General features: G+C 42.8%; 1 protein-coding gene and 1 long non-coding RNA gene across 5 annotated transcripts in view; one reads left to right on the top strand and one right to left on the bottom strand.

Moving 5' to 3' along the window:
* LOC134358336 (uncharacterized) overlaps positions 1–4,132 on the bottom strand; it is a 32,148-nt gene extending 28,016 nt beyond the window's left edge. The window contains exon 1 of the long non-coding RNA XR_010020858.1: positions 3,787–4,132. This is a non-coding gene — a long non-coding RNA (uncharacterized LOC134358336). The remainder of the gene's footprint in view (positions 1–3,786) is intronic.
* Positions 3,361–25,772, top strand: part of LOC134358333 (proline-serine-threonine phosphatase-interacting protein 1-like) — a 116,402-nt gene continuing 93,990 nt past the window's right edge. For 2 of the 4 annotated variants that reach the window (XM_063070454.1, XM_063070451.1), the window contains exon 1: positions 3,362–3,832. In XM_063070454.1, the coding sequence (XP_062926524.1) occupies positions 3,800–3,832 (33 nt within the window). In that variant the 5' untranslated portion in view covers positions 3,362–3,799. Of the gene's footprint in view, positions 3,833–25,772 lie in introns of all 4 variants that reach the window. The other 2 variants (XM_063070452.1, XM_063070453.1) reach the window with 2 other exon arrangements.

Genomic DNA, 25,772 nt, shown 5'->3' with positions numbered 1-25,772 from the left:
GTGGCTTTGGGCATATATTCACTGGAGTTTAGAAAAATGAAGGGAGATCTCATTGAAACATATGAAATATTGCAAGGCCTAGATAGACTGGGCATGGAGAGAATGTTTGTAAAGGTGTGAGAGTCTAGGACAAGAGAGCACAACCTCAAAATACAAGGACATTCCTTTTAAACAGAGATGAGAAGGGATTTCTTTAGCCAGAGGTTAGAGAATCTGTGGAATTCATTGCCACAAGTGGCTGTGGAGGCCAATCATTGGGTATATTTAAAGCAGAGGTTGATAGCTTCTTGATTAGTAAGGATGTCAAAGGTTACAGGCAGGAGAATGGGTTTGAGATGGATAATAGATCAGTCATGATGGAATGGCGAAGCAGACTTGATGGGCCAAATGACCTAATTTTGCTCCTATGTCTTGTGGTCTAATTAAAAGCTAACATCAGTAGTGAATACCAAGAAATCACTGGAGAGATGTAAAATCCATCTGTACTTGGGGGAAAAGAAATATGGCATCTTTATCTAATCTGGTCTATGTGTGACTCCAGACCCAACATTGACCCTATTTACTATTAAGAATGGACTGCATATACTGACCTTGCTAACAATGCTCACTACTTGTGTTCACATTGTATGCAATATTGCTGCTTGAAACTATTGATGATACCTTCCCTGATATTATTGATGTTTGAGATACGTTTTACAGGTTGGTGATTTAGCAGATTTGATGTATTCTGTTTGCTACAGAAGTCCTCCTATAGTGGTTTCACCTTTCAAACTCTTAAAGTACCCCACCCTACAACAAAATGAAAATAGTCTGGCTCTATTTTTAGTGCACCTATAGTCCCTTTTCAGCAATAGATTGTCTGTGTGTTTCATGCTATTGGATTACTGGTACCAAATATGCCTATTTTCTCCACTGTCTGTATTATCTCCAAATGTGTTATATGAAGCTATGTGGTATATCAGGGGGTCTCCCAACCCTTTTTATGCCATGGACCCCCACCATTAACTGAGGAGTCCATGGACCACAGCTTGGGAACTCCTGTGCTCTATCAATGGGCTTTGGAGGGTTGAAACTGTGAGATTATGTTCCAGTGTGGAAGTGAGTCCCAATCTCAGATTAAGGAATTGAAATAAACAGACATGTTTTCTAATTGCCTTTGAAAGCAGTTAGATTGTAACTGGTTCAAAACAGAAGACCAAAATCATCAATTTTATTCTGTCGTTAAAGCAACTTCACACCCAGGTTAAGCAAACACAGTTTGTAGTCTAATCATGTAGTCAAGTATGTTGCAGTCAGAGTTTATATTGCCTCATGATATAGAAGGAAGTTGTTTGAGTTATTGGGTCTATGCAGACTCTCAGAGCAAGCCCATTTCCCCTTTTATTAACCTGTTAACCATTTTCTGAACCACTATCTTTTGTGATTTTTCCCACCTACAGTATACCAGGAGTTAAGTTATAGTGGCCAGTTTACCCAACAAGCAACCAGCACATTTTTTTGGGATGTGGGAGGAAATCAGAGCTGCTGGGGAAAACCCCAATGGTCACTGGGTGGATGTGCAAGCTCTAGAAAGGCAGCATTGCCACGCTGCCCGGACCTCAAACTGGGATACCCTCTCTTGCCAAAGCAAAATGCCTCCAGGCCATAATCAGTGGTGATGATTTTTTTTCCACATGAGTTAATTGCCTTTTAAGTCACTCAAAACAGCTAGGCTCTGTAGGAGTTACATAAACCAGGCCAGGTAAGAATGATGGACTTAGAAGAAAATAAGACCACATTTTTACATCAACTCATTATTTTATATTGGCTGCTGGCATTTTATTCCCAGATTTACTTAATTAATTTGCCCAGTTGCCATGGTGGGATTTGGAATATCTAGGTTACAAGCCCAGAATTTAATCTAATTGCTGTCATTCTCCCCCAACACCTCATACCTGGTAGAGGATGCTTGCTTCCACTAGCTGCTCTGAGCTGACAAAGGCATTTTGCAATGACACAGAAATTATTTTAAACCAAACCTTAAAATCTTGAAGGCGAGTTTGAATGAGACCTATGACTCAAACGCACTGTACTGTAGTGGTTAACATAATGCTATTACAGTACCGGTGGGGGTGGGGGTTCAATTCCCACCTCCGTCTGTATGTCCTCCCCGTGACAGCATGGGTTTACTCTGGGCGATCTGGTTTCCTCCCACATTCCAAAGATGTATGTGCTAGTAGGTCAATTGGTCACATGGGTGAAATTGGACAGCACAGAGTCGCTGGGCCTATTACAGTGCTGTCATCCCTAATAAATCCAAAGAGACCACAATAATAATTAAAAAACCCAATAAATGTAAATGTGTAAGATACCTTATATACATAGATTATGTACATATGTATGTACATAAAGTGACACTAGGCACAGGAGTGCCTGTACCTGAGGTGACAGACAGGAAATGATGAAGTAGTGGTGGCTGGGGTGTGGAGGGGTAGGTTAGTGGGTGGAGCTGTTGTTCAGCCTTACTGTTTGAAGAAAGTAACTGTTCCTTACACATCCCAAAGATGTATGGGTTAATAGGTTAAGCAGGACACATGGGTGTTAAATAGGCAGCATGTGAGATCATTAGGCTGAAAGGGCCTGTACCTCCAAAAAAAAATTCAGTTCTTCTCTTACAATCTCAAAATATGGGAGTCAAAAGAAGAGGGGTAAACCTCTACCAGTATTACTAAAGATACCAACTAGCATTTAGATAATTAAAGCAGAGAATGGTGGAAACACTCAGCAGGACAGACAGAGTCTGTGGACAGAGGAACATAGATAATGTTCCAGGATGAGGGAAACACAAGATTAAAATTAAGTTGCAAAGAAGGTGTGGGTGGGTTGTGATGGAAGGGGCAAAGGGAATATAGGTGATGGGGAGGCATGGATAAATCATGGAGGTTCTCTGGTCGAGGGGTTAATGGGGGGCAGTAAATGGGTGATTATAAACACAAGAGATTCTGCAGATGCTGGATATCTGGAGTAACACATCCAAATTCTGGAGGAACTCAGCAAGTCGAGCAGCATCTATGGGGGCCGAGCACATTCAATAGGACCCCAGCAGAGTATCGGCATCTGCACAATCTCTTGTATTTGGCCTCTTGTGTTTATAGCTGGATCTGTGCCCCTGGTTTTAGACCCCCGATTTAGACGGCTTTGACCATCTGTAAGTTTTTTTTTAAATTAGCGCTTAGGCAAATTTTAGCTTCCAAACTAATATCCGCTTCTCAAAAATCCATGAGCTTCATCACATCCCCCTCTTTCCTCTCCTGAATCCATCTGTCAGTTAATCCCTCATCTGTTTTAATACATAAATAACTGCAGGCGCGGCGCACACTTCGGCTGTGTTAACAGCTGTTTTCACCTTGCAGCTTCTTCATGGAACCTTCTTTAAAAACCAACCTGGCGCAGAATCTCCTACAGTATTTAAAAAAAAAAATTGCACCCTTTTCTTGATGAATCCCGAAATAAAACTGCTGCTTTCTGCGCCTCCCTGGTCTGTACAACTCTCGGGTGTTAATTGTGGTTACTCCTGACATCACCAGCGTGAACGCGAAAAAAAAGTCTTCTTCCTTCTGTGCAAGGTTGCTACCAACAGAGCGAACGGAATCGTGTGTTTGAGGAAGCAGTAACGCTCTGCTCTGGCAGCGTGAAGTCATCTGAAAATTGCAAGCAGTCGAGAAACACACCAGCGGATTATCGTCTTTGAAAATTCTTCTCCTGAGAAACGTCTACCTTGTTATCACAGTATCAAAATTTACATACCTCCTCACTCAGTATGACTCGCCTCCGGTTTAAGGACGCTTTTTGGGTGAGTGAATTTCGCTGTAAATGTTTAAAGGCACATATATCGATCCAAAATATACATTAGAGTGTGATCAAACGTTTTGTTTTCATTCTGCGTTGTTTCAGGTAATAGCAAATCTAACTTTGTGTTACGAAACAACCTCTTCCTTTTAAACGTGGGAAAGTAGACTTTTTTCGCGTTTAAACCAGCAGCCAATTAGTTCAGGAAGGTAACTAAATTCACGTGGTTTGGTTACACATTATAGACTCTATGTCCCATTATGAGTCTATACTTGACCCATTTAATGAAGTAATTACCGTTTCCCAAAATCCAACCAATCCAACCTAAAAATAGTTCCGCACCTTCATAGCGACTTTCAACCAAATTAATTACATTTGTACTTTCTGGTAACCAAAGTCCGACTGAAACGGAGCCCTTGGACTGGAGTACTGGAAACAACTAGGGGACGTTAACTGAGGGTCATAGGCGCAGCAATTCGCTGAGTAATATGCTTTTCTGCATCGCAATCGGACTGAAGGGCGGAATTGCAATTGCTTGATAGAACGTCAGCCGGGAGCCAAGGTGCATTGCAGAAATCCTTGCGGTTGATTGATGGCTGAGGGTGGTATGTCTGAGAGCGGGAGCGAGAGCGAGAGAGAGAAGAATGGTGATCTGAAAACATTGAGTTGAACATCGGGAGAGAGTGTAGAGTTCGGCTGCTACTGGAGAGCGAGGGGCTGGGTTGGGTGAGGAAACCCCAAAAGTATACTACCGCCAGTGGGGAGGGGGGATATGAGTGGCAGCGGAGCTATTGATGTGCCGGAATGTAATGGAACAGTACGGAAGCATTGCCTATGGATACATGGAGTGAAAAGGCGTTGCACGGATTATCCTTATAAATACTTCTCTACGAACAAAGTTTATTCTGTTAAACATAGCTTTCTTAAAGCGGCGCACACAATTTAAGATGATTAGTAGTTTTGAATCGACAAAGATTTTAAGAGCCCCACCCTACTCAGATACGACTGACTTTAACCGGTTAGATTCGGGGGCTATTGTTATATTTACCGACTGATATTATGATGTTGGATCACGCTTTGTACTGATATATTAGTAGAGAAAAGTTGCCTCGAAAGTGTCACTGTGTCCCATTGCGGTCTCAGACTTGTTCTTAACTCTGGATTCCGAATAAATTTATGCTTCTGTGGTGACGCCATGAAGTCATTGAACTCAAAGGATGAGACAGAATCAGGTTTATTATCACTGAAGTATGTAGTGAAACTTGTTGTTTTCAAGACATGAAAATACTGTAGGTTACAAGAAGAAATATATATTAAAATAAACGAGTAGTGCAAGAGGAGCAAAATAGCGGGCCGTGTTTATCGGTTGGCTCACTGTCCATTCAGAAATATGATCGCAGGGGGGAAGAAGCTTTTTCTAAAACGTTAAGTGTGTGTCTTCAGGCTCCTGTAACTCATTTCTGATGATGCTAATGAGAAAAGGGCGTGTCCGGAATGGTGAGGGTATTTCCGCAGCCGTGAGTCATTGCCCCTTGGAGATGGCCCAGTTGTTGAGGTGGCTAGCGTCCACGATGGAACTAGCTTAGACTACAATCCTCTGCGGCTTTTTTGATCCTGTGCATTGAAGTCTCTATTCCAAACAGTGATGCGACCAGGCAGAATTGTACATCAGTAGATATCTGCTAAGGTCTTTGGTGACATACCAGGTCTCCTCATGAAATACAGCCACTGACTTGCCTCCTTCATGATTGCATCAATATGTTGGGTCTAGGATAGATCTTCAGAAATGTTGATGTCCAGGTTTTCTTTTTTAAAAAAAAGGTGATCGGAAAACATTGAGTTGGTTGTCACAGGTCTCTCAGTGGGAGAGTATTTTGGATATAGTGATCACAATTCTTGCCATCTCCCATGAATCTCAGCCAGTGGTATGGAGAGGACCCCACATGCTCCCTCTGCCTGATTTCAGCAACGCTAAAACACATTCTGGTGGGCTGCAAGACCAGCCTTACTCAAGGCTGATACACCTGGTGGCACAACCAGGTGCTACAGTGTCTTGCAGCAGTGCTGGAAAGACGGCGGATGAGCGTCAACACTCTCCCTCCCCCTTCATCCCACTGGCTGTTAACAGCACTTGTCTGGGAAAGTGAGTGTCAAGCCAGACTCGATACATCGAGACCAGACACTGGACGGCTAGCCAGAGCACGTGCTTGGAAGATGGTGGCAGACTTAGGCCAGAGGCTCTGCTTCCCAAATGAAATCGCGGAAACCAACCTCAGACCAGACTTTGTGCTATTGTCGGCCTCACTCCATCTCGTTTACATCATTGAGCTTACAGTGCCCTGGGAGGATGCAATGGAGGAGGCCTACGAGCGCAGGAAGCTGAGGTATGCTGAGCTTACAACGTGGCTGGAAAGCAAGGGTCCGACCGGTCGAAGGAGGCTGCAGAGGATTTGTAGCCACATCAACATCAAGGCTACTCCGGGAGTTGGGAGTGCGAGGGAAGACACACCGACAAGCAGTCAAAGACCTCTCCAGAGCTGCTGAAAAGGGTAGTCAGTGGCTCTGGATGAAGAGAAAGGATTCCATCTGGGCCCCCAAGTGAGTGAAAGGCATCTAGGGGGTGAGCCCGGGACACCGGGATTCACTGCTGAACCCTCCAGAGGTGTCGTGGGCCTATCAGCGAAACACTGAGGAAAGAGGGAGCCCACTTGATAACCCAGAAGATGCCACCACTCACTTGGCCACCCCACAGAGTCTAGACAGCATGTCTCAGGAGTGCAAATAAGGGATATTAACACCTAGTCCTACATAACATAGCAATTCCTTTACCATAGCATTGGAGAGGGATAGGAACAGACAAGTTAGGAAAATGTTTAATTGGAGTAAGGGGAAATATGAAGCTATCAGGCAGGAACTTGGGAGCATAAATTGAGAACAAATGTTCTCAGGGAAATGTATGGCAGATATGTGGCAAATGTTCCTGGGATATTTGCATGGCATTCTACATAGGTATGTTCCAATGAGATAGGGAAAGGATGGTAGGGTACAGGAACCGTGGTGTATAAAGCTGTTGAAAATCTAGTCAAGAAGAAAAGAAAAGCTTATGAAAGGTTCAAAAAACTAGGTAATGATAGAGATCCAGAAGATTATAAGGCTAACAGGAAGGAGCTTAAGAATGAAATTAGGAGAGCCAGAAGGGGCCATGAGAAGCCCTTGGCGAGCAGGATTAAAGAAAACCCCAAGGCATTCTACAAGTATGTGAAGAGCAAGAGGATAAGACATGAAAGAATAGGACCAATCAAGTGTGACAGTGGAAAAGTGTGTATGGAACCAGAGGAGATAGCAAAGGTACTTAATGAGTACTTTGCTTCAGTATTCACTATGGAAAAGGACCTTGGCGATTGTAGGGATGACTTACAGCAGACTGAAAAGCTTGAGCATATAGACATTAAGAAAGAGGATGTGCTGGAGCCTTTGGAAAGCTGGATAAGTCACCGGGACCAGATGAGATGTACCCCAGGCTACTGTGGGAGGTGAGGGAGGAGATTGCTGAGCCTCTGGCAATGATTTTTGTATCACTGTTAGGGACGGGAGAGGTTCTGAAGGATTGGAGGGTTGCGGATGTTGTTCCCTTATTCAAGAAAGGGAGTAGAGATAGCCCAGGAAATTATAGACCAGTGAATCTTACTTCAGTGGTTGGTAAGTTGATGGAAAAGATCCTGAGAGGCAGGATTTATGAACATTTGGAGAGGTATAATATGATTAGGAACAGTCAGCATGGCTTTGTCAAAGGCAGAACATGCCTTTTGAGCCTTACTGAATTTTTTGAGGATGTTACTAAACACATTGATAAAGGTAAAGCAGTAGATGTAGTGTATATGGATTTCAGCAAGGCATTTCATAAGGAACCCCATGCAAAGCTAATTGAGAAAGTAAGGAGGCATGGGATCCAAGGGGACATTGCTTTATGGATCCAGAATTAGCTTGCCTACAGAATGCAAAGAATGGTTGTACACGGGTCATATTCTGCATGGAGGTCAGTGACCAGTGGTGTGCCTCAGGGATCTGTTCTGGGACCCCTGCTGTTCTTGATTTCTATAAATGACCTGGATGAAGAAGTGGAGGGATGGGTTAGTAAATTTGCTGATGACATAAAGGTTGGGGGTGTTGTGGATAGTGTGGAGGACTGTCAGAGGTTACAGCAGACATCGATAGGATGAAAAACTGGGCTGAGAAGTGGCAGATGGAGTTCAACCCAGATAAGTGTGAGGTGGTTCATTTTACTAGGTCAAATATGATGGCAGAATATAGTATTAATGGTAAGACTCTTGGCAGTGTGCAGGATCAGAGGGATCTTAGGGTTTGAGTCCATAGGACACTCAAGTTGCTGTGGAGGTTGACTCTGTGGTTAAGAAGGCATACAGAGCATTGGCCTTCATCAACTATGGGATTGAGTTTATGAGCCGAGGGGTAATGTTACCGCTATATAGGACCCTGGCCAGACCCCACTTGGAGTACTGTGCTCAGTTCTTGTCGCCTCATTACAGGAAGGATGTGGAAACCCTAGAAAGGGTGCAGAGGCGATTTACAAGGATATTGTCTGGATTGGGGAGCATGCCTTATGAGAATAGGTTGAGTGAACTTGGCCTTTTCTCCTTGGAGAGACAGAGGATGAGAGGTGACCTGATAGAGGTGTATAAGATGATGAGAGACATTGATCATGTGGGTAGTCAGAGGCTTTTTTCCAGGTCTGAAATGGCTAACACGAGAGGGCACAGTTTTAAGGTGCTTGGAAGCAGGTACATAGGAGATGTCAGGGGTAAGTTTTTATGCAGAGAGTGGTGAGTGCGTGGAATGGGTTGCTGGTGATGGTGGTGGAGGCGGAAGCAATAGGGTCTTTTAAGAGACTCCTGGATAGGTACATGGAGCTTAGAAAAATAGAGAGCTATGGGTAACCCTAGGTAATTTCTAAAGTAAGTACACGTTCGGCACAGCATTGTGGCCCAAAGAGCCTGTGTTGTCCTGTAGGTTTTCTATGTTCTGAGTTTTTAAAATCTGTCTGTACATACATTTTTTTTCTTTCTTTTTTTGCTCTGGATCATCAACAAAATATCAGATGGCACTGTCAAAAGAAATTTGATCCCCTGTGACCAGAAGCAGATTTCAGCCATTTGGCCTATTGAGTCTGCTCCACCATTAGCTCATGGCCTATTTATTACCCTGCTCAACTCCATTCTGCTACTTCTTCCAAGAACCTTTGGTGCCCTTACTAATCAGGAACCGATCAACCTCCAATTCAAATATACCCAATGACTTGGCTCCACAGCTGTCTGAGACAACGAATTCCACAGATTCTCCACCCTCTAGTTAAAGAAACTCCTCCTCATCTCTGATCTGAAAAGATAACCTTCTATTCAGAGGCAGTGCCCTCTGGTTGCAGCTCCCTCACTATAAGTAGCCTCCTCTTCACGTCCACTCTGTCTAGGCCTTTCATTATTCAATAGGTTTCACTGAGCTCTCTCTTCATTCTTCTCAACTCCAATGAGTCGAGCACTGGTGAGGCCTCACTTGGAGTATTGTGAGCAGTTTTGGGCCACTTATCTAAGAAAGGATGTGCTGACATTGGAGAGGGTTCAAAGGAGGTTCACAAAAATGATTCTGGGATTGAAAGGCTTGTCATATGAAGAGCATTTGATGGCTCTGAGCCCGTACTCTGTGAAATTTTAGGAGGAATTTCTTTAGCCAGAGAATGGTGAATCTGTGGAATTTGTTGCCAAATGTGGCTGTGGAGGTCAAGTTACTGAGTATATTTAAAGCAGAGGTTGATTGGTCAGGGCATGAAGGGATACAGGAGAAGGCAGCAGATTAGGGCTGAGAGGGAAAACTGATCAGCCATGCATGATGAAATGGCAGAGCAGAGTCGATGGGCCAAATGGCCTAATTCTGTTCCTATGTCTTATGAAAATTGACAAAGACACATTGTGCAAATATAAAGTAAATAATACACATGAGTGTAAACTCATGAGTTGGTGAATTAATTAAACGTATGTCTGTAGTTTGTGGAGTCAGTTCAGAGTTGTGGTAAGTAAAGTTATCCACACCAGTTCAGGAGCCTGATAGCTGTAGGCTAGTTAGTCTTTCACAGGTTCACTTATAAATCTTTTGGATCAAATTGTATATCATGTACAAAGTGCTTGTGAAGAGATAAGATGAGAGGGTGCCATTTAGTCTATTGAGTCTATGCAGCACATGTAGAACAGTGTCAGGTATTGCCCGGCAATTGGAAAGAATATAAATTCCAAATTTGATGGGAGAATTGTCTGTGATTTCACACCTTCTGTGACTCACTTTCAAGGACTCTACAACTCATGTTCTCAGTATTATTTTTGCTTTTGTATTTGCACAGTTCGGCTTTTGCACATTGGTAGCTTGTCTGCCTTTGTATGTGTATAATGTTTCCTGACTCTGTTGTATTTCTATGTACCTAGTATGAATATGTACTTTGATAGTAAATTTACTTAGAACATAAGTTTACTTTGAACTTCAAAACTTTTGAAAGCTTATTTCACAGTTTAGAACCACTTGTGTAGAAATTGATTGGCATTGAAAATTACTTGATTGAAAGTGAGCCTAAATCTGGAATGGAAAGCAGTAGCCGTTTCCTGGTTGCAGCAGCACATTTGATCAGGCAGCAGATGCATCTATGTGCAACCCAGACGACTTTCTGACTTTAAAACCGCTGAGCTGAGACCATTGTGATTTGACCATCACAAATACATGGGTGGGGCTTGGAGGGCTATGATCCGGGTGCAGATTGATGGGACTAGGAAGCTCAAACTAGATGGGCCGAAAGGCCACCTTCTGTGCTGTAGTGTTCAATGACTCTAGTCCCCTGTCAAAATCCAAGCTGGTCATACATAAAAGGTCACTCGCACTGAACCTCAGTCGTTGCAAGCTGCCACAGAGCTCACTGGAGGCTGCTTTCACAGGCTGACAAACACTATTGCTCACCACAGACATTTCGCTGGAGCTCAGCCGAAAAACTGGCAGTTGCAAGCTCTGCGTGAAGGGTCTGCTCTTCTTCTGCTGAATCTCCGAGTCATTGCTACTGGCTGGACCAAGCTGTACTCCACAGGTGGACGACTACGTCTGCCCATTCATCCAGGATACCTTTGTAGCTGGGAGTTTCTCACGAGGCTGCTTCCTTGGTCTCACAGAGCATTTCACTTCATTGTGGTCAGGCAGCACACTTCAGCAAATGGACAAATGATGATGATGGGACTCCTGTACCAAGGACTTTGAGGTGATTTGGTTTGTCACCAAATACTCTTGCAAATTTCTACAGACGTACCCTAGAGAACATTCTAACTGGTTGCATCACCGTCTGACATGGAGAGGCCACTGCACAGGATGCAGAGGGTTGCAAACTCAGCCAGCTCCATCATGGGCACTAGCCTGAAACAAGAGAAAATCTGCAGATGCTGGAAATGTGAACAACACACACAAAATGCTGGAGGAACTCAAGCAGGCCAGGCAGCATCTATGGAAAAGAGTACAGTCGATATTTCTGGCCAAAACTCTTACTGAAATGTCGACTGTACTCTTTTCCATAGATACTGCCAGGCTTGCTGAGCTCCCCCAGCATTTTGTGATGAGCACTAGCCTTCCCAGCATCAAGGACATTTTCAAAAGGCGATGCCTCAGAAAGAATTCATCCAATGTTAAGGACCTCTATCACCAAGGATGCGCTCTCTTCTTATTACTATCATCAGAGGGGAGGTACAGGAGCCTGAAGACATACACTCAGTGTATGAGGAACAACATCTTCCCCTCTGCCATCATATTTGTGAATGGACAATGAACACACCCATGAACACTACCTCACTATTTTTGCTGATGAAGGGTCAGTTGTCCATGGATGCTGCCTGGCCTGCTGAGTTCCTCCTGGACTTTCTGTGTCACTATTTTTGCTCTCTTTTTGCACTACTTATTTAATGTATTTTTATACATAGTTCTTATTGTAAATTATAGTATTTTTATATATTGCACTGCTGCAAAAAAAATCATGAGATGTGTCTGTGATATTAAATCTGATTCTAATTCGGATCTAATTGATGTCTTATTCAAATGTGTCCCACACCTTGGGAGTGGAGGAAAGAAGTGAGGTCTCATTGCTTGCAGTTATAGCCGTGCAGCCAACTGCTGGGAGCTACAGGAAACTCATTGGGTAAGCACAATGACCAAGGCACTTCCCACATGTGCATGCGTTCCTCAGAATAATTCACTTCCACTTTTTGTTCTGTGATCGCAAGCTTTAGCTGCTGCAGCGAGACTTTGCAATGGTCATTTGACGCTCCAAAAATGGAGTCAACAATATCTATTTTAATGAATCACCCATTATAGGCAGGGGTTGCAGGGAGATATGACTCAACAAACTATTCTCCTAATGGCTGAAGTTCAGATCCTTGTGTCCCTTATCCCCCTTTCAACCAGACTATAGCAGACCGAAATCCAAATTCTGCCTCTTCCTTTCAGCATCGGAATCAAGTTTATTATTGCTGACATATGTCATGAAATTTATTGTTTTGCAGCAGCAATACAGTGCAATGCATATAAATTTTAATAAGAAATGTATAATAAAAAAAAAACAGGTAGTGCAAACATGGTGTGCATGGGTTCATTGTCCATTCAGAAATTTGATGGTAGAGGGGAAATAGCGGTTCTTTTGAGTCTACTGCTGTTCATAACTTTGCAGAATAATTTAAATTAAATTTTCATTTTTTTTGTAACTGTGGCTTCCAAAGTTTTGTTATTGCAGCAGATGTTAGATACAAAATTCGTTTTATGCAAAGAAATTGATATGGTCTTGTTCCTTCAATGTATTATTTTCTAATGCCTGGGTTCTAATGCCTAGAAGCACTGACATATGTCGTGAAATTTGTTGTTTTACAGCAGCAGTACAGTGCAATATATAGAAAAAATATGATAAGTTACAAGAAGAAATATATATGACTACTTAAAAGTATTTTAATATTCATGATACGAAATTTATTTTGTGATACAGTCTAGAGTAGGCCCTTTCAGCCCTGTGAACCAGGCCGCCCCAGCAACCCCTGACAAACCCGATTAACCCTAAACTAATCGTGGGGCAATTTACAATAACAGATTAACTTACTCAGTAAATCTTTGGACTGAGGGAGGAAACCGGAGGACCTGCAGGAAACCCACGCACTTCTCGGAGGACATACAGAGGCTCCTTATAGAGGATGCTTGACTGAACTCTGAACTCCAGGATGCCCCTGAGCTGTAATGCAAAAATCGAGAGGGAGTGTTCATGGGTGGGTTCGTTGCCCATTCAGAAATCCGATGGCGGAGGCAGTGATTAGGGTGGTGCAGGTTGGTTCAAAAACCGAATGGTTGAAGGGAAATAGCTGTTCTTGAACCTGATGGTATGGGTCTTCAGGCTTCTGAACAGCTCATACTCAGCCTCCAATGTGACAGCATGAACTTCAATTTCTCTAATGCTGTAATTTCTCACCCCTCTTGCTTCTCTCTTTTTCCACTCTTTTTTCTGGTCCCTATTGCTACTTCTGTTCTCCTCACCTGACCATCTCCTTCTTCTGGTTCCCTTCCTTATTCCCTTTCTTCCATGGTCCACTCTCCTTCCCTATTAGACTCCTCCTTCCTCACCTGTCAGCTCCCAGCTTCCCACTTCATCCCCCTCCTACTCACCTCCCACCCCCACCTGGTTTCACCTACTGCCTGCCAGCTTCTACTCCTTCCTCTTCCCCCCCCCTTCTTATTCTGGCTTCTGCCCCCTTCTTTTCCAGTCCTGATGAAGGTTCTTGGCTTGAAACGTTGATTGTTTATTCCTCTCCATGGATGCTGCCTCCAGCATTTTGTGTGTGTTGCTCCAGGCTCCTGTACCTCCTGCCCTTTTGTCACTCTCCCAGGCTACTGTGACATTGACATTTTCATCATCATGAGCTGTGTCGTGTGATGTTGGCAATCGTGGTCTTTCCATGATCATGATTGTTCTTGGCAAATTTTCCTACAGAAGCCGTTTGCCAGTGTCTTTGCAGGTCAGGTGTCCCCAGCCATTGTCAACACTCTTCAGAGACTGTCTGCCTGATCGTACAGCCAGGACTTATGATATGCCCCAGCCGATCACTGTATATGACAATGCACCACCTGCTCCCATGGCTTCACTTGAACCTGACTTGGGGCGGGGGGCGCGGGGTGTGTTAAGTAGGTGTCACACCTTGCTCAAGGGTGACCTGCAGACTAATGGAGGGAAGGAGTGGCTTGCTCTTGCTTCAGTAGAGACATATCTCCACCCCACCAACCTCTGAGAGCACCTCACAAATGAACATTTCTGCCATCAAGGAGAGCATAATCAGTAGATGTCTGGGAGCACCAACACCTGCAGGTTCTCCTCTAGTTACACATCCTGAATTGGAAATATCTCCACCTTTCCAGTATTGCTAGGTGCAAAGGGACTTGGGAGTCTTCATGCAGGATTTCCTTTAAGGAAGCTAAATGCAATATTAGCATTCATTTTGAGAGGACTAGAATATATGAGCAAGGATGTGATGCTGAGGCATTGGACAGATCACATTTGGAGTATTGTGAGCAGTTCTCCAGCTCCAGAACAGACTTACAGTCTCCGGTATCTGGGCTTCAGCCGTCAGGCTTTGACTTCAGTCTTCCAATTGACCTTTGGGCTTCAGTCTTTGCTATCGACCCCCGTCACTGGCGGGACACTAAACTCTAAGCACGCCAACTCACCAGCCCTCAAGCTTCCTCATGCCTCCTTCTTGCATGGACATCCAATTCCGAGGTCTTCTTAAGTAATCTGGCCTCTATATAACTCCCAACACATAGAAAAGTGGTTGATCATTACGGGCTTGTGAAATGGCACAAATAAACCTCTTGGGTTGGGGATGAGCCACTAATTTTGGCCTGCCCAGCAAACCCTTTACCTTGTGAATCAATAAAGAATCTCTGGCCTGTTGTGTAACAGAGGAAGTTTTTTTTTCATTTGATTTTCTCGGAAGTCGTTCTTCAAAAAGTGTGAAGGAGGCAAAAACTTGAATTAAAATTGGGAACTGTTGGAATATGTAGCAGGTCTGGCAACTGTTGTGTTTCTGGGATGTCAGGTCTGGTGAATGGATCCTTTTTGTAGAGGGCACAGCTTTAGGTTACAGTTGTGCTCAAAAATACATTTAACAGAAAATTCATATCTGCCTTATCCACATGATTAGCATAGTCATGGAATCATAAATGGAGGAGGCTGTTTTGGCCATCTGTGATAACATGCTACCTGGCCTAATCCAACCATCTAACACTATGTTAGTAGACCTAAAAGTCACAGCTGTTCCAGCAAATTATGCATCTAAATCACATAAAGCCTGGCTACGAAAGGGTAACTTGATGATCATAAACACCAGAGATCCTGCCTTTGCTGGAAATCCACGCACAAAATGCTACAGAAACTCAGCATCTGCGGAGGGCAATAAACAAATAGTTGACCATTTTGGGCTGAGACCATTGACTGTCTTTTCCCCTCCATTGATGCTTCCTCCTCAAAGAGGACCACAATCTTGCTGTGGATTGGAGGCTTGTGTGCCACAGTGACCCAGAGTTGGACTGACAGTAGTGAAACCAGAGAGGAAACTACTGACACATTGAAGGAAGCCAGAGATGGAGAATCTTCATTACTGTCCTAAACGCCAGTGGTGTAACAGGCAGCAGAATAGAGCTAGATGCTGCCCAACCTGCTGAGTTCCTTCAGCTTGATGATCTGCATGATCTCGATGGACCAAAGGATCTGTTTTTATCCTATATGCTTCTCTATGAAAATTATTTCATACATTTTTGATCCTTCTATAGGATGTCGATCTTCCCTACGTACTTGTTTTATAGTTTATATAATTTTACACATCATCTCATTTAAGGCTCTTCTCAGCAATTCAATTCAAGTTTAATTGTCATTTAACCATACATGAATATTCATGAATACAGCCAACAGCATTACTACGGGGTCGAGGTGCAAAGACACATTACCAACAGTCACACACATTAAGAATACACAAGATCACAATCAGGTAATAGGAGTCCCAAGGGTCACCTCCACTGCTCTGCCTCCTGCTTGCAACGCCGCAGCTTGATGCATACAAGTCAACGGACCCACATAGAATATCAGTAAAAATACTAATATATATATATATGTCCAGAACCCCAGCCAACTGATATCATCTGTCGACTGGCCCCCGGCACCCGCTGGGCAAATCCGTGACTTTGAGGCCAAGTCCTTGCATATCAGAATCAGGTTTATTAACACCGGCATGTGATGTGAAAGTTGTTAACTTAGCAGCAGCAGTTCAATGCAATACATAATCTAGCAGAGAGAAAAAGAAATAATAAATAAAATAAAACATAATAAATAAACAAGTAAATCAATTACGTATATTGAATAGATTTTTAAAAATGTGACAAAACAGAAATACTGTATATTAAAAAAAGTGAGGTAGTGTCCAAAGCTTCAATGTCCATTTAGGAATCAGGTGGCAGAGGGGAAGAAGCTGTTCCTGAATCACTGAGTGTGTGCCTTCAGGCTTCTGTATCTCCTACCTGATGGTAACAGTGAGAAAAGGGCATGCCCTGGGTGCTGGAGGTCCTTAATAATGGACGCTGCCTTTCTGAGACACTGCTCCCTAAAGATGTCCTGGGTACTTTGTAGGCTAGTGCCCAAGATGGAGCTAACTAGATTTACAACTTTCTGCAGCTTCTTTCAGTCCTGTGCAGTAGCCCCTCCATATTAGACAGTGATGCAGCCTGTCAGAATGCTCTCCACGGTACAACTATAGAATTATATGCAAAAAAAACCATACAACTGTGTATGTGTGTAGTCCCGACCCCTCAGTCCATTTTAGATCTTCAGTTGCCACAAATGCACAATGGCGCCCCCAGTAGAGCGCGACGGCTCAGACATCTCACCTCCAGCGGCTGAAAAGCACCTCCAGCTCCGCAGCTCGAGGCCCGTGTCCATTGAGTACTGCTGAAGGAGCCGCAGATGGCCACAACAGAGCTTGTCTTCTGCCAAGCAAAACCCTGAGAGCTCTGACTCTGTCTTGAAAACCTCTGTTTCAACAAAATAACGCCAGTTTATCCAATCTCTGTTAATATTTCATATTTCTGGGGGCACGTAGATAAAATTAGTCTTATTTGTCAAATGTACATCAAAACATACCTTAAAGTACGTCATTGGCGTCAAATCAAATCAGCGAGGATGGTGCTGAGAAGTGTTGCCACTCTTCTGGCGCCAACGTAGAATGCCCACAACTTACTAACCTAACCCTATGTCTTTGCAAAGTGGGAGGAACTCCTTACAGGCAGTGGTGGGAATTGAGCCCTACCATCACACATGCCTGCTGACCCACACCGTCAACTATTTATTCCCCTCCATTGATGCTGCCTGACCTGCTGAGCTCATCCAGCATTTTGTGTACATTCCTCTAGTTTTACAGCAGCTGCAGAATCTCTTGTGTGTATTCATTAACTTGAACTCAATGATTTAATCAACAGCTCATCACCATGGCAACCCTGGCCTCATCCTGTCACAAATACCACTTATCCTATCCATCCCTCTTTCTCCCCTCTTTTCAACTTCCTTCTTCGTTGTTTCTGATAAAAATCCTCTGAAATGAAGCGTTAACAATTTCACCTTCCTCAGAGGCTGCCTGGCTTGCTGAGTATTATCAGTACTTCCTGACTTTTTTGTTTCAGTTTTGCAACATCTGCAGATTTTGTTTGATTTTTGTGGCTTGTAATTACTGGACTTATCCATTCCTCCCTTAAGTGAAAGTGGAACAATCGTTTTTGTGTGTGTGAGGGAGAGGGAATTAACTGAAATGCAGAGAATGTTGATTATACTAACTGGTTGGTAGTTTGGTTCAAACAAAGTTGCCATTGATGCAGCTGAGGGTTTTTGGCAGAGATGTGTATGATTCTGAAAAGATGAAGGTAATTATAGTCTTACCAGAATCAAAATCAGGTCTAATAACATTAACATATGTCATAAAATTTGTTGTTTTGTGAAAGCAGTACTGTGCAATACATAAAAAAAACAGTAAATTACGACAAGAAATTTATAAAAAGTGAAATTAAATAAGTAGAGAGTAAAAAGTGAGGTAGTGTTCATGGTTGGCTCATTGTCCATTTAGAAATCTGATGGTGGAGGGGAAGAAGCTGTTCCTAAAACATTTAGTTCATCTCTTCAGGCTCCTAAATCTCCTCTTTAATTATAACAAATCAGAAGAGAGCTTTATAAACAGAAGAGATTCTGCAAATTCAGAGCAACAGACATGAAATTCTGGAGGAACTCAACAGGTCAGGCAACATCTATGGAAACAGATATAATTTCAGGCCAAGACCCTTCATCAGGACTGGAAAAGAAGAGGGGAGGAGTCATTAATTCCCGTCCATAGATGCTGTCTGATAGATGTTTTCATGTTGTTACTGGTCTTATTTGACTTTCCCCTAAGTAGTGTTGCCACAGTTAACGTGAAATAATAAATCTCGGGATTGTAAAGCACAGCTGGTGATACTCCTGACTCTGAACCGAAAAATAATGGATATGATTGTTGTAGAGAGCCATACAACATGAAAACAAGCCCTTGAGTCCATGTTGACCATCAAGTACACTTCTGCATCAATCCTCCACTAATCCTGTTTTATCTCCCGGATGGCTGTATTTTGATTTTACAAAAACAGGAATAATGTCCTTACTTCCCTGGGTGCTTTAATTAAGTTTCACTGAAATCTGTTGAATATTGAAGGACCTAGATAGAGTGGAGATGAAGAGGTTGTTTCCTACAGCAGTGCAGTCTAGGGCCAGGGGGTACAGTTTCAGACTACGAGGACATTCCTTTAGGACAGAGATGAGGAAGAAGTTCTTTAGCCAGAGGGTGGTAAATCAGTGAAATTCATCGCCACAGACGGCTGTGGAGGCGACGTCATTGGGTACTTTTAATTCAGAGGTTGATAGGTTCTTAATTGGTAAGTGCATCAAAGGTTTTGGGGAGAAGGCAGTAGAACAAGTTTGAGAGGGATAGTAAATCAGCCATGATGGAATGGCAGAGCAAACTCAATAGGCTGAATAGCCTACTTCTGCTCCTTTGTTTAGCATGAATTTTAAAGACAATAAAGGGGGTAATTTTGATCCAACCCAGAAAAAGCAATTTAAAATGATCAATATTATTTATGCTGCAATGTCACCATGAAATAACAATACATAAGACATACGAGTAGGATCAGGCCATTTGACCCACTCGCATCCATTCCCCATAATCAGGAATTCCCCCTATCAACCTCCACTTTAAATATACTCCAATCACTTGGCCTCCACAGCTGTCTGTGGCAATGAATTCCACAGATTTCCCACCCTCTGGCTAAAGAAATTCCCCGTCTTACAGGGACACCCTTCTATTCTGAGACTGTGCCATTTCATCCTAGACTCTCCCACTATTGGAAGCATCCTCTCCACATCCTCTCTATCCAGGCCTTTCAATATTTGGTAGAAGCAGCCGACTAAACGTATACCGACTGTACTGAGTGAATGAAGTGGGTTTTTGGGCAAAGTTGGCGGAGTTCTTCTTTACAAAGGCACACAGATTTGACTATGAAAAGGAGTTAACACAGACAGTGCTTAGAGACAGCTGATTCCCTGTGTAATTGTTATCTTGCACATCTGAGACATCCATATCTGGACACCATTATTGGTCTGCAGTGTGATTACATTGAGTAGCTCTGCATTTATGCTACCTCTGGTTTGATCAAGACCCAGTTGCTATGGAACCACACTGCAGTCAGCCATATAAAAGTATTTGTTGATTGCCAGTCTAGAAGGAATGGATAAAGGAAGACTTTATCCTTGGATCTGGGCTGAATTAAGGTGGAAGCCTCAACGAGAAAGAAGTGCTCTTGACTTATCTGAACTTCACAAAAATGCCCTAACCTTGGATATTCTAATGCATTATTTGTGAAGTTCTGATGTGTTGCATCTATGAACTTAATACAACACAGACATCCCACCCTGCAAAAACTCATTTCAGGGAGGTAGCACCATCAATTTGCGGGAGACTCCCGGAACTTCCAGGAGAGGTGGGATGTCTGCAATAGAGTAGCGCCTTAGCAGCTGGCCAGCTAGTTTAAATAACGTTACCCAAGCTATTGAACGAATGACACCTGCTAAACTCACCTCAACATGTCTTTACAGTCTTAACTCACCCACAGGCAATAGAAAAGTCACTGTTGCAAACAGTGCAGCGAGCAACACTGTCATTATTTTTGACCCCTATTAGGCAGGGGTACATTTTAGTGTAGTCGGGGTGACGTACGTTTTATATTTTCTTTTTTTTTGGAACACTCTCCCATGGCGCGTGTGCTCTCTCTCTCTCTTGTGGTCGCTCTCACTCTCGCACGCGCATGCTCTCTCTCGTGGTCGCTCGCGCTCTCTCTCTCTCGTGGTCGCTCTTGCGCTCGCGGTCTCTCTCTCGTGAGCGCTCTCAAAAATATTGAATTCCGGGATATTGTTTATAATTTGCGGGCATCAGGGAGCCACTATTAATATGCAGGAGACTCCCGGAACTTCTGGAAGAGGTGGGATGTCTGACAACATACATTCAGTAGTCAATTTGTTAGGTACTTCCTGTACCTAATAAAGTGGCCACTGAGCGTACATTCGTGATCTTCTGCTGCTGTAGCCCATCCACTTCAAGGTTCACTGTGTTGTGCATTCAGAGATGCTCTTCTGCATACCACTGTTCTAGTGTGAGGTTACTTGAGTTACTGTCAACTTGAACCAGTCTGGCCATTCTTCTCTGACCTCTCTCATTAACAAGGCATCTTTGCCCACAGAACTGCTGATCACTGGATGTTTTTTTTTTTGCCCCATTCTCTGTCAACTCTAGATGCTGTTGTGTGTGAAAGTCACAGGAAGTCACCGTTACTGAGATACTCAAACCACCCCATCTGGCATCAACAATCATTCCATGGTCAAAGTCACTTGGATTACATTTCTTCCCATTCTGATGTTTGGTCTGATTATCAATTGAACTCTTGACCATGCCTGCATGCTTTTATGCAATGAGTTGCTGCCACATGATTGGATGATTAGATATTTGCATTAATGACCAGGTGTACCTAATGAAATGGCCACTTAGTGTAGATTGTTTCTCTGGAATCAGCAGGTACAAGATTGTGATCAAACTGCGAACAGCAAACATTTAATTTTTCAGCCAGCTTAATGATTCTAAGTTTTTCAAAGTTACATTAAGGTAAAGACTCTGTTTATGGAAAACTTACTCATATACAGTATGTCTGATGCATTGGAAAATGACACATTGAAAAATATTTATCAAAAATGTGTCTGAGTAATAAATGAAGTAAGTGCAAGGCGGTAATTAGTTGTTCACCTCCCACAAACTGATCTTGTTACTGGAATTGTTACTTTTTGCTTCTTATTTGCCACTGATTTTTATTTTGTTTCATTCTTTTCTGCCTTGGGGACCTGCCTTTCCATCCCATCGCTAGGATGTCAGGGATTTGGAATTTTGTTGGTACCTCTGTCCGCTTGTGATTTGGTTGTTAAGAGAAAGTAATTCTTCCAATTTCTTAATAATTTTCTGTTTGTAATTTTTAAACCTCCAATAATTCTACTCTCTGCACATTTCCTCAGTTACGGTTTTCCAGTATTATCCTTGTAAGCTCTCTCTGCAGCCTTCATATTGCATTCACATCCTTCCTATATTGTGGCAAGTGGTTTTGTGTCCAGTACTTGGAATCTGACCAAATAAGTGTTATCAATAACATCCCTGCTCTTGCCCCTCACCTAATGAAAGTTACTGTTTCATACCTGCTTCGTTCCTTAAGTAGGGATGGTCTTCTCTGCTCTCGTTGTTGGTCATGAAATTGGGCAAGTCTCTGAGGAAAGAAGCTAGTGACTTAACTTACTGTTCATCAATCTCAACAGACTTGAGCAAACTGAAGCCTTGTCTTTATTCATACTTATCCTCAATGTTGTATAATGCTAACTAGTTTTTAATCTTAAAGCATCTTGCCAGAATCAGAATCAGGTTTAATATCACTGACAAGTATGTAGTGAAATTTCTTGTTTGTGGCAGCAGTACAATGTAATACATAATTTTAAAAAAGCAATAAATTACAAAAAAGAAATGTATGTCAAAAAAAAATTAAATTAATTGTCCAGAAAGAGAGCAAAAATAGTGAAGCAGTGTTCAGAATCAGAATCAGGTTTAGCATCACTGGCATATGCTGTGAAATTTGTTAACTTAGCGGCAGCAGTACAGTGCAATACATGATAATATAGAAAATAAAAAGTAAGTCAATTATTATAAATATATATATAAAATAGTTAAATTAATAATAGTGTAAAAACAGCGATAATTTAAGAAAGCAGAGGTAGTGTTCATGGGTTGAATGTGCATTTAGGAAACGAATAGAAGAGGGGAGGAAGTGTTCATAGGTTAATTGACTGTTCAGAAATCAGATGGTGGATGGGAAGAAGCCGTTCCTAAATTGTTAAGTCTGTGTCTTCAGGCCCCTGATGATAAAGGAATCCTGGATTCATTTCATGTTCTGTTGAATTACCTAAGCTCAGTTTGCCAGCAGTCAGAGGTGCAATATGGACTTTCCCTGTTTTACACTAGAATATCAGTCAGCATCCTCATTCCAGATGGCATTCAGTGACTTCCAGACAGGAAGAGGTGCCTTTAATATTTGACTGAACTTGAAGATGTGTGATCGATGGTGGGGCATTGACTTGTATCCAGTGTACAAAGACTCCAATAACTTCAAGAAAGTTGAAAGGAAAAAAATAACTAAATTGGATAAAAAAAATATGTTCTGTTGAATCCCAGAGTGATCAATTCAAAGGATTGCTTGAAGTTACTTCACCATCTGAGTATGATGTTATTTCTCCAACTTTTTAGCTCGTGTCTCTCCCCATACAGTTTGTAATTGAAACTTCTCCTTGGTTAAGTTGTTGGGTTAGTGATTGAGGGAGCTAAACCTGAAATTTGCATTACATTAATTCTATTACTGGGCAGTTAATATACGAAATCTTACGTTCTGGTCATATTACATTAACCGTGAAGACTGTCCAGTATGGGTCTCTTTGGAAGATAACTTATGAAATTTTCTATTATCTCTCTTCTTGGATCCTTACTTCCTTTATCTTTCAATAAATTAACTGACAATTTGGTAGTTAAGCATACTTTGAGGATCTGGCTACAATTTAGAAAATATTTTAGTTTATTGAGATTTTCTTTCTCTAGTCCCATTTTTTCTAATTGTTCTAAAAGGGATAGAGTGGGTGGAAAAAGGGGAGGAGGGGTGGCATTACTGGTCAGGGATACTATTACAGCTACAGAAAGGGTGGGTAATATAGCAGGATCCTCTTTTGAGTCAATATGGGTGGAAGTCAGGAACAGGAAGGGAGCAGTTACTCTATTGGGGGTATTCTATAGGCCCCGTGGTAGCAGCAGAGATACAGAGGAGCAGATTGGGAGGCAGATTTTGGAAAGGTGCAAAAATAACAGATTTGTTATCATGGGTGACTTTAACTTCCCTAATATTGATTGGCACCTGATTAGTTCCAAGAGTTTAGATGGGGCAGAGTTTGTTAAGTGTGTCCAGGACGGATTCCTGTCACAGTATGTGGACAGGCCGACCAGGGGGAATGCCATACTAGATATAGTACTAGGTAATGAATCGGGTCAGGTCACAGATCTCTCAGTGGGTGAGCATCTGGGGGACAGTGACCACCGCTCCCTGGCCTTTAGCACTATCATGGAAAAGGATAGAATCAGAGAGGACAGGAAAATTTTTAATTGGGGAAAGGCAAATTTTGAGGCCATAAGGCTAGAACTTGCAGGTGTGAATTGGGATGATGTTTTTGCAGGGAAATGTACTATGGACGTGTGGTCGATGTTTAGAGATCTCTCGTGGGATGTTAGGGATAAATTTGTCCCAGTGAGGAAGATAAAGAATGGTAGGGTGAAGGAACCATGGGTGACAAGTGAGGTGGAAAATCTAGTCAGGTGGAAGAAGGCAGCATACATGAGGTTTAGGAAGCAATGAACAGATGGGTCTATTGAGGAATATAGGGAAACAAGAAAGGAGCTTAAGAAGGGGCTGAGAAGAGCAAGAAGGGGGCATGAGAAGGCCTTGGCGAGTAGGGTAAAGGAAAACCCCAAGGCATTCTTCAATTATGTGAAGAAAAAAAGGATGACGGGAGTGAATGTAGGACTGATTAGAGATAAAGGTGGGAAGATGTGCCTGGAGGCTGTGGAAGTGAGCGAGGTCCTCAATGAATACTTCTCTTCGGTATTCACCAATGAGAGGGAACTTGATGATGGTGAGGACAATATGAGTGAGGTTGATGTTCTGGAGCATGTTGATATTAAGGGAGAGGAGGTGTTGGAGTTGTTAAAATACATTAGGACAGATAAGTCCCTAGGGCCTGACAGAATATTCCCCAGGCTGCTCCATGAAGCGAGAGAAGAGATTGCTGAGCCTCTGGCTAGGATCTTTAGGTCCTCGTTCTCCACGGGAATGGTACCTGAGGACTGGAGGGAGGCGAATGTTGTCCCCTTGTTCAAAAAAGGTAGTAGGGATAGTCCGGGTAATTATAGACCAGTGAGCCTTATGTCTGTGGTGGGAAAGCTGTTGGAAAAGATTCTTAGAGATAGGATCTATAGGCATTTAGAGAATCATGGTCTGATCAGGGACAGTCAGCATGGCTTTGTGAAGGGCAGATCGTGTCTAACAAGCCTAATAGAGTTCTTTGAGGAGGTGACCAGGCATATAGATGAGGGTAGTGCAGTGGATGTGATCTATATGGATTTTAGTAAAGCATTTGACAAGGTTCCACATGGTAGGCTTATTCAGAAAGTTAGAAGGCATGGTATTCAGGGAAGTTTGGCCAGGTGGATTCAGAATTGGCTTGCCTGCAGAAGGCAGAGGGTGGTGGTGGAGGGAGTACATTCAGATTGGAGGATTGTGACTAGTGGTGTCCCACAGGATCTGTTCTGGGACCTCTACCTTTCATGATTTTTATTAACAACCTGGATGTGGGGGTAGAAGGGTGGGTTAGCAAGTTTGCAGAAGACACAAAGGTTGGTGGTGTTGTAAATAGTGTAAGGGATTGTCAAAGATTGCAGAGAGACATTGATAGGATGCAGAAGTGGGCTGAGAAATGGCAGATGGAGTTCAACCCGAAGAAGTGTGAGGTGGTACATTTTGGAAGGACAAACTCCAAGGCAGAGTACAAAGTAAATGGCAGGATACTTGGTAGTATAGAGGAGCAGAGGGATCTCGGGGTACATGTCCACAGATCCCTGAAAGTTGCCTCACAGGTGGATAGGGTAGTTAAGAAAGCTTATGGGGTGTTAGTTTTCATAAGTCGAGGGATAGAGTTTAAGAGTTGCGATGTAATGATGCAGCTCTATAATACTCTGGTTAGGCCACACTTGCAGTACTGTGTCTAGTTCTGGTCACCTCAATATAGGAAGGATGTGGAAGCATTGGAAAGGGTACAGAGGAGATTTACCAGGATGCTGCCTGGTTTAGAAAGTATGCATTATGATCAGAGATTAAGGGAGCTAGGGCTTTACTCTTTGGAGAGAAGGAGGATGAGAGGAGACATGATAAAGGTGTACAAGATAATAAGAGGAATAGATAGAGTGGATAGCCAGCGCCTCTTCCCCAGGGCACCACTGCTCAATACAAGAGGACATGGCTTTAAGGTAAGGAGTGGGAAGTTCAAGGGGGATATTAGACGGAGGTTTTTCACTCAGAGAGTGGTTGGTGCGTGGAATGCACTGCCTGAGTCAGTGGTGAAGTTTAAGAGACTACCAGAC

This window comes from Mobula hypostoma, chromosome 18, assembly GCF_963921235.1.
Source record: "Mobula hypostoma chromosome 18, sMobHyp1.1, whole genome shotgun sequence".
Classification (NCBI taxonomy): domain Eukaryota; kingdom Metazoa; phylum Chordata; class Chondrichthyes; order Myliobatiformes; family Myliobatidae; genus Mobula; species Mobula hypostoma.
This window is presented reverse-complemented; position numbering and strand designations above follow the sequence as displayed.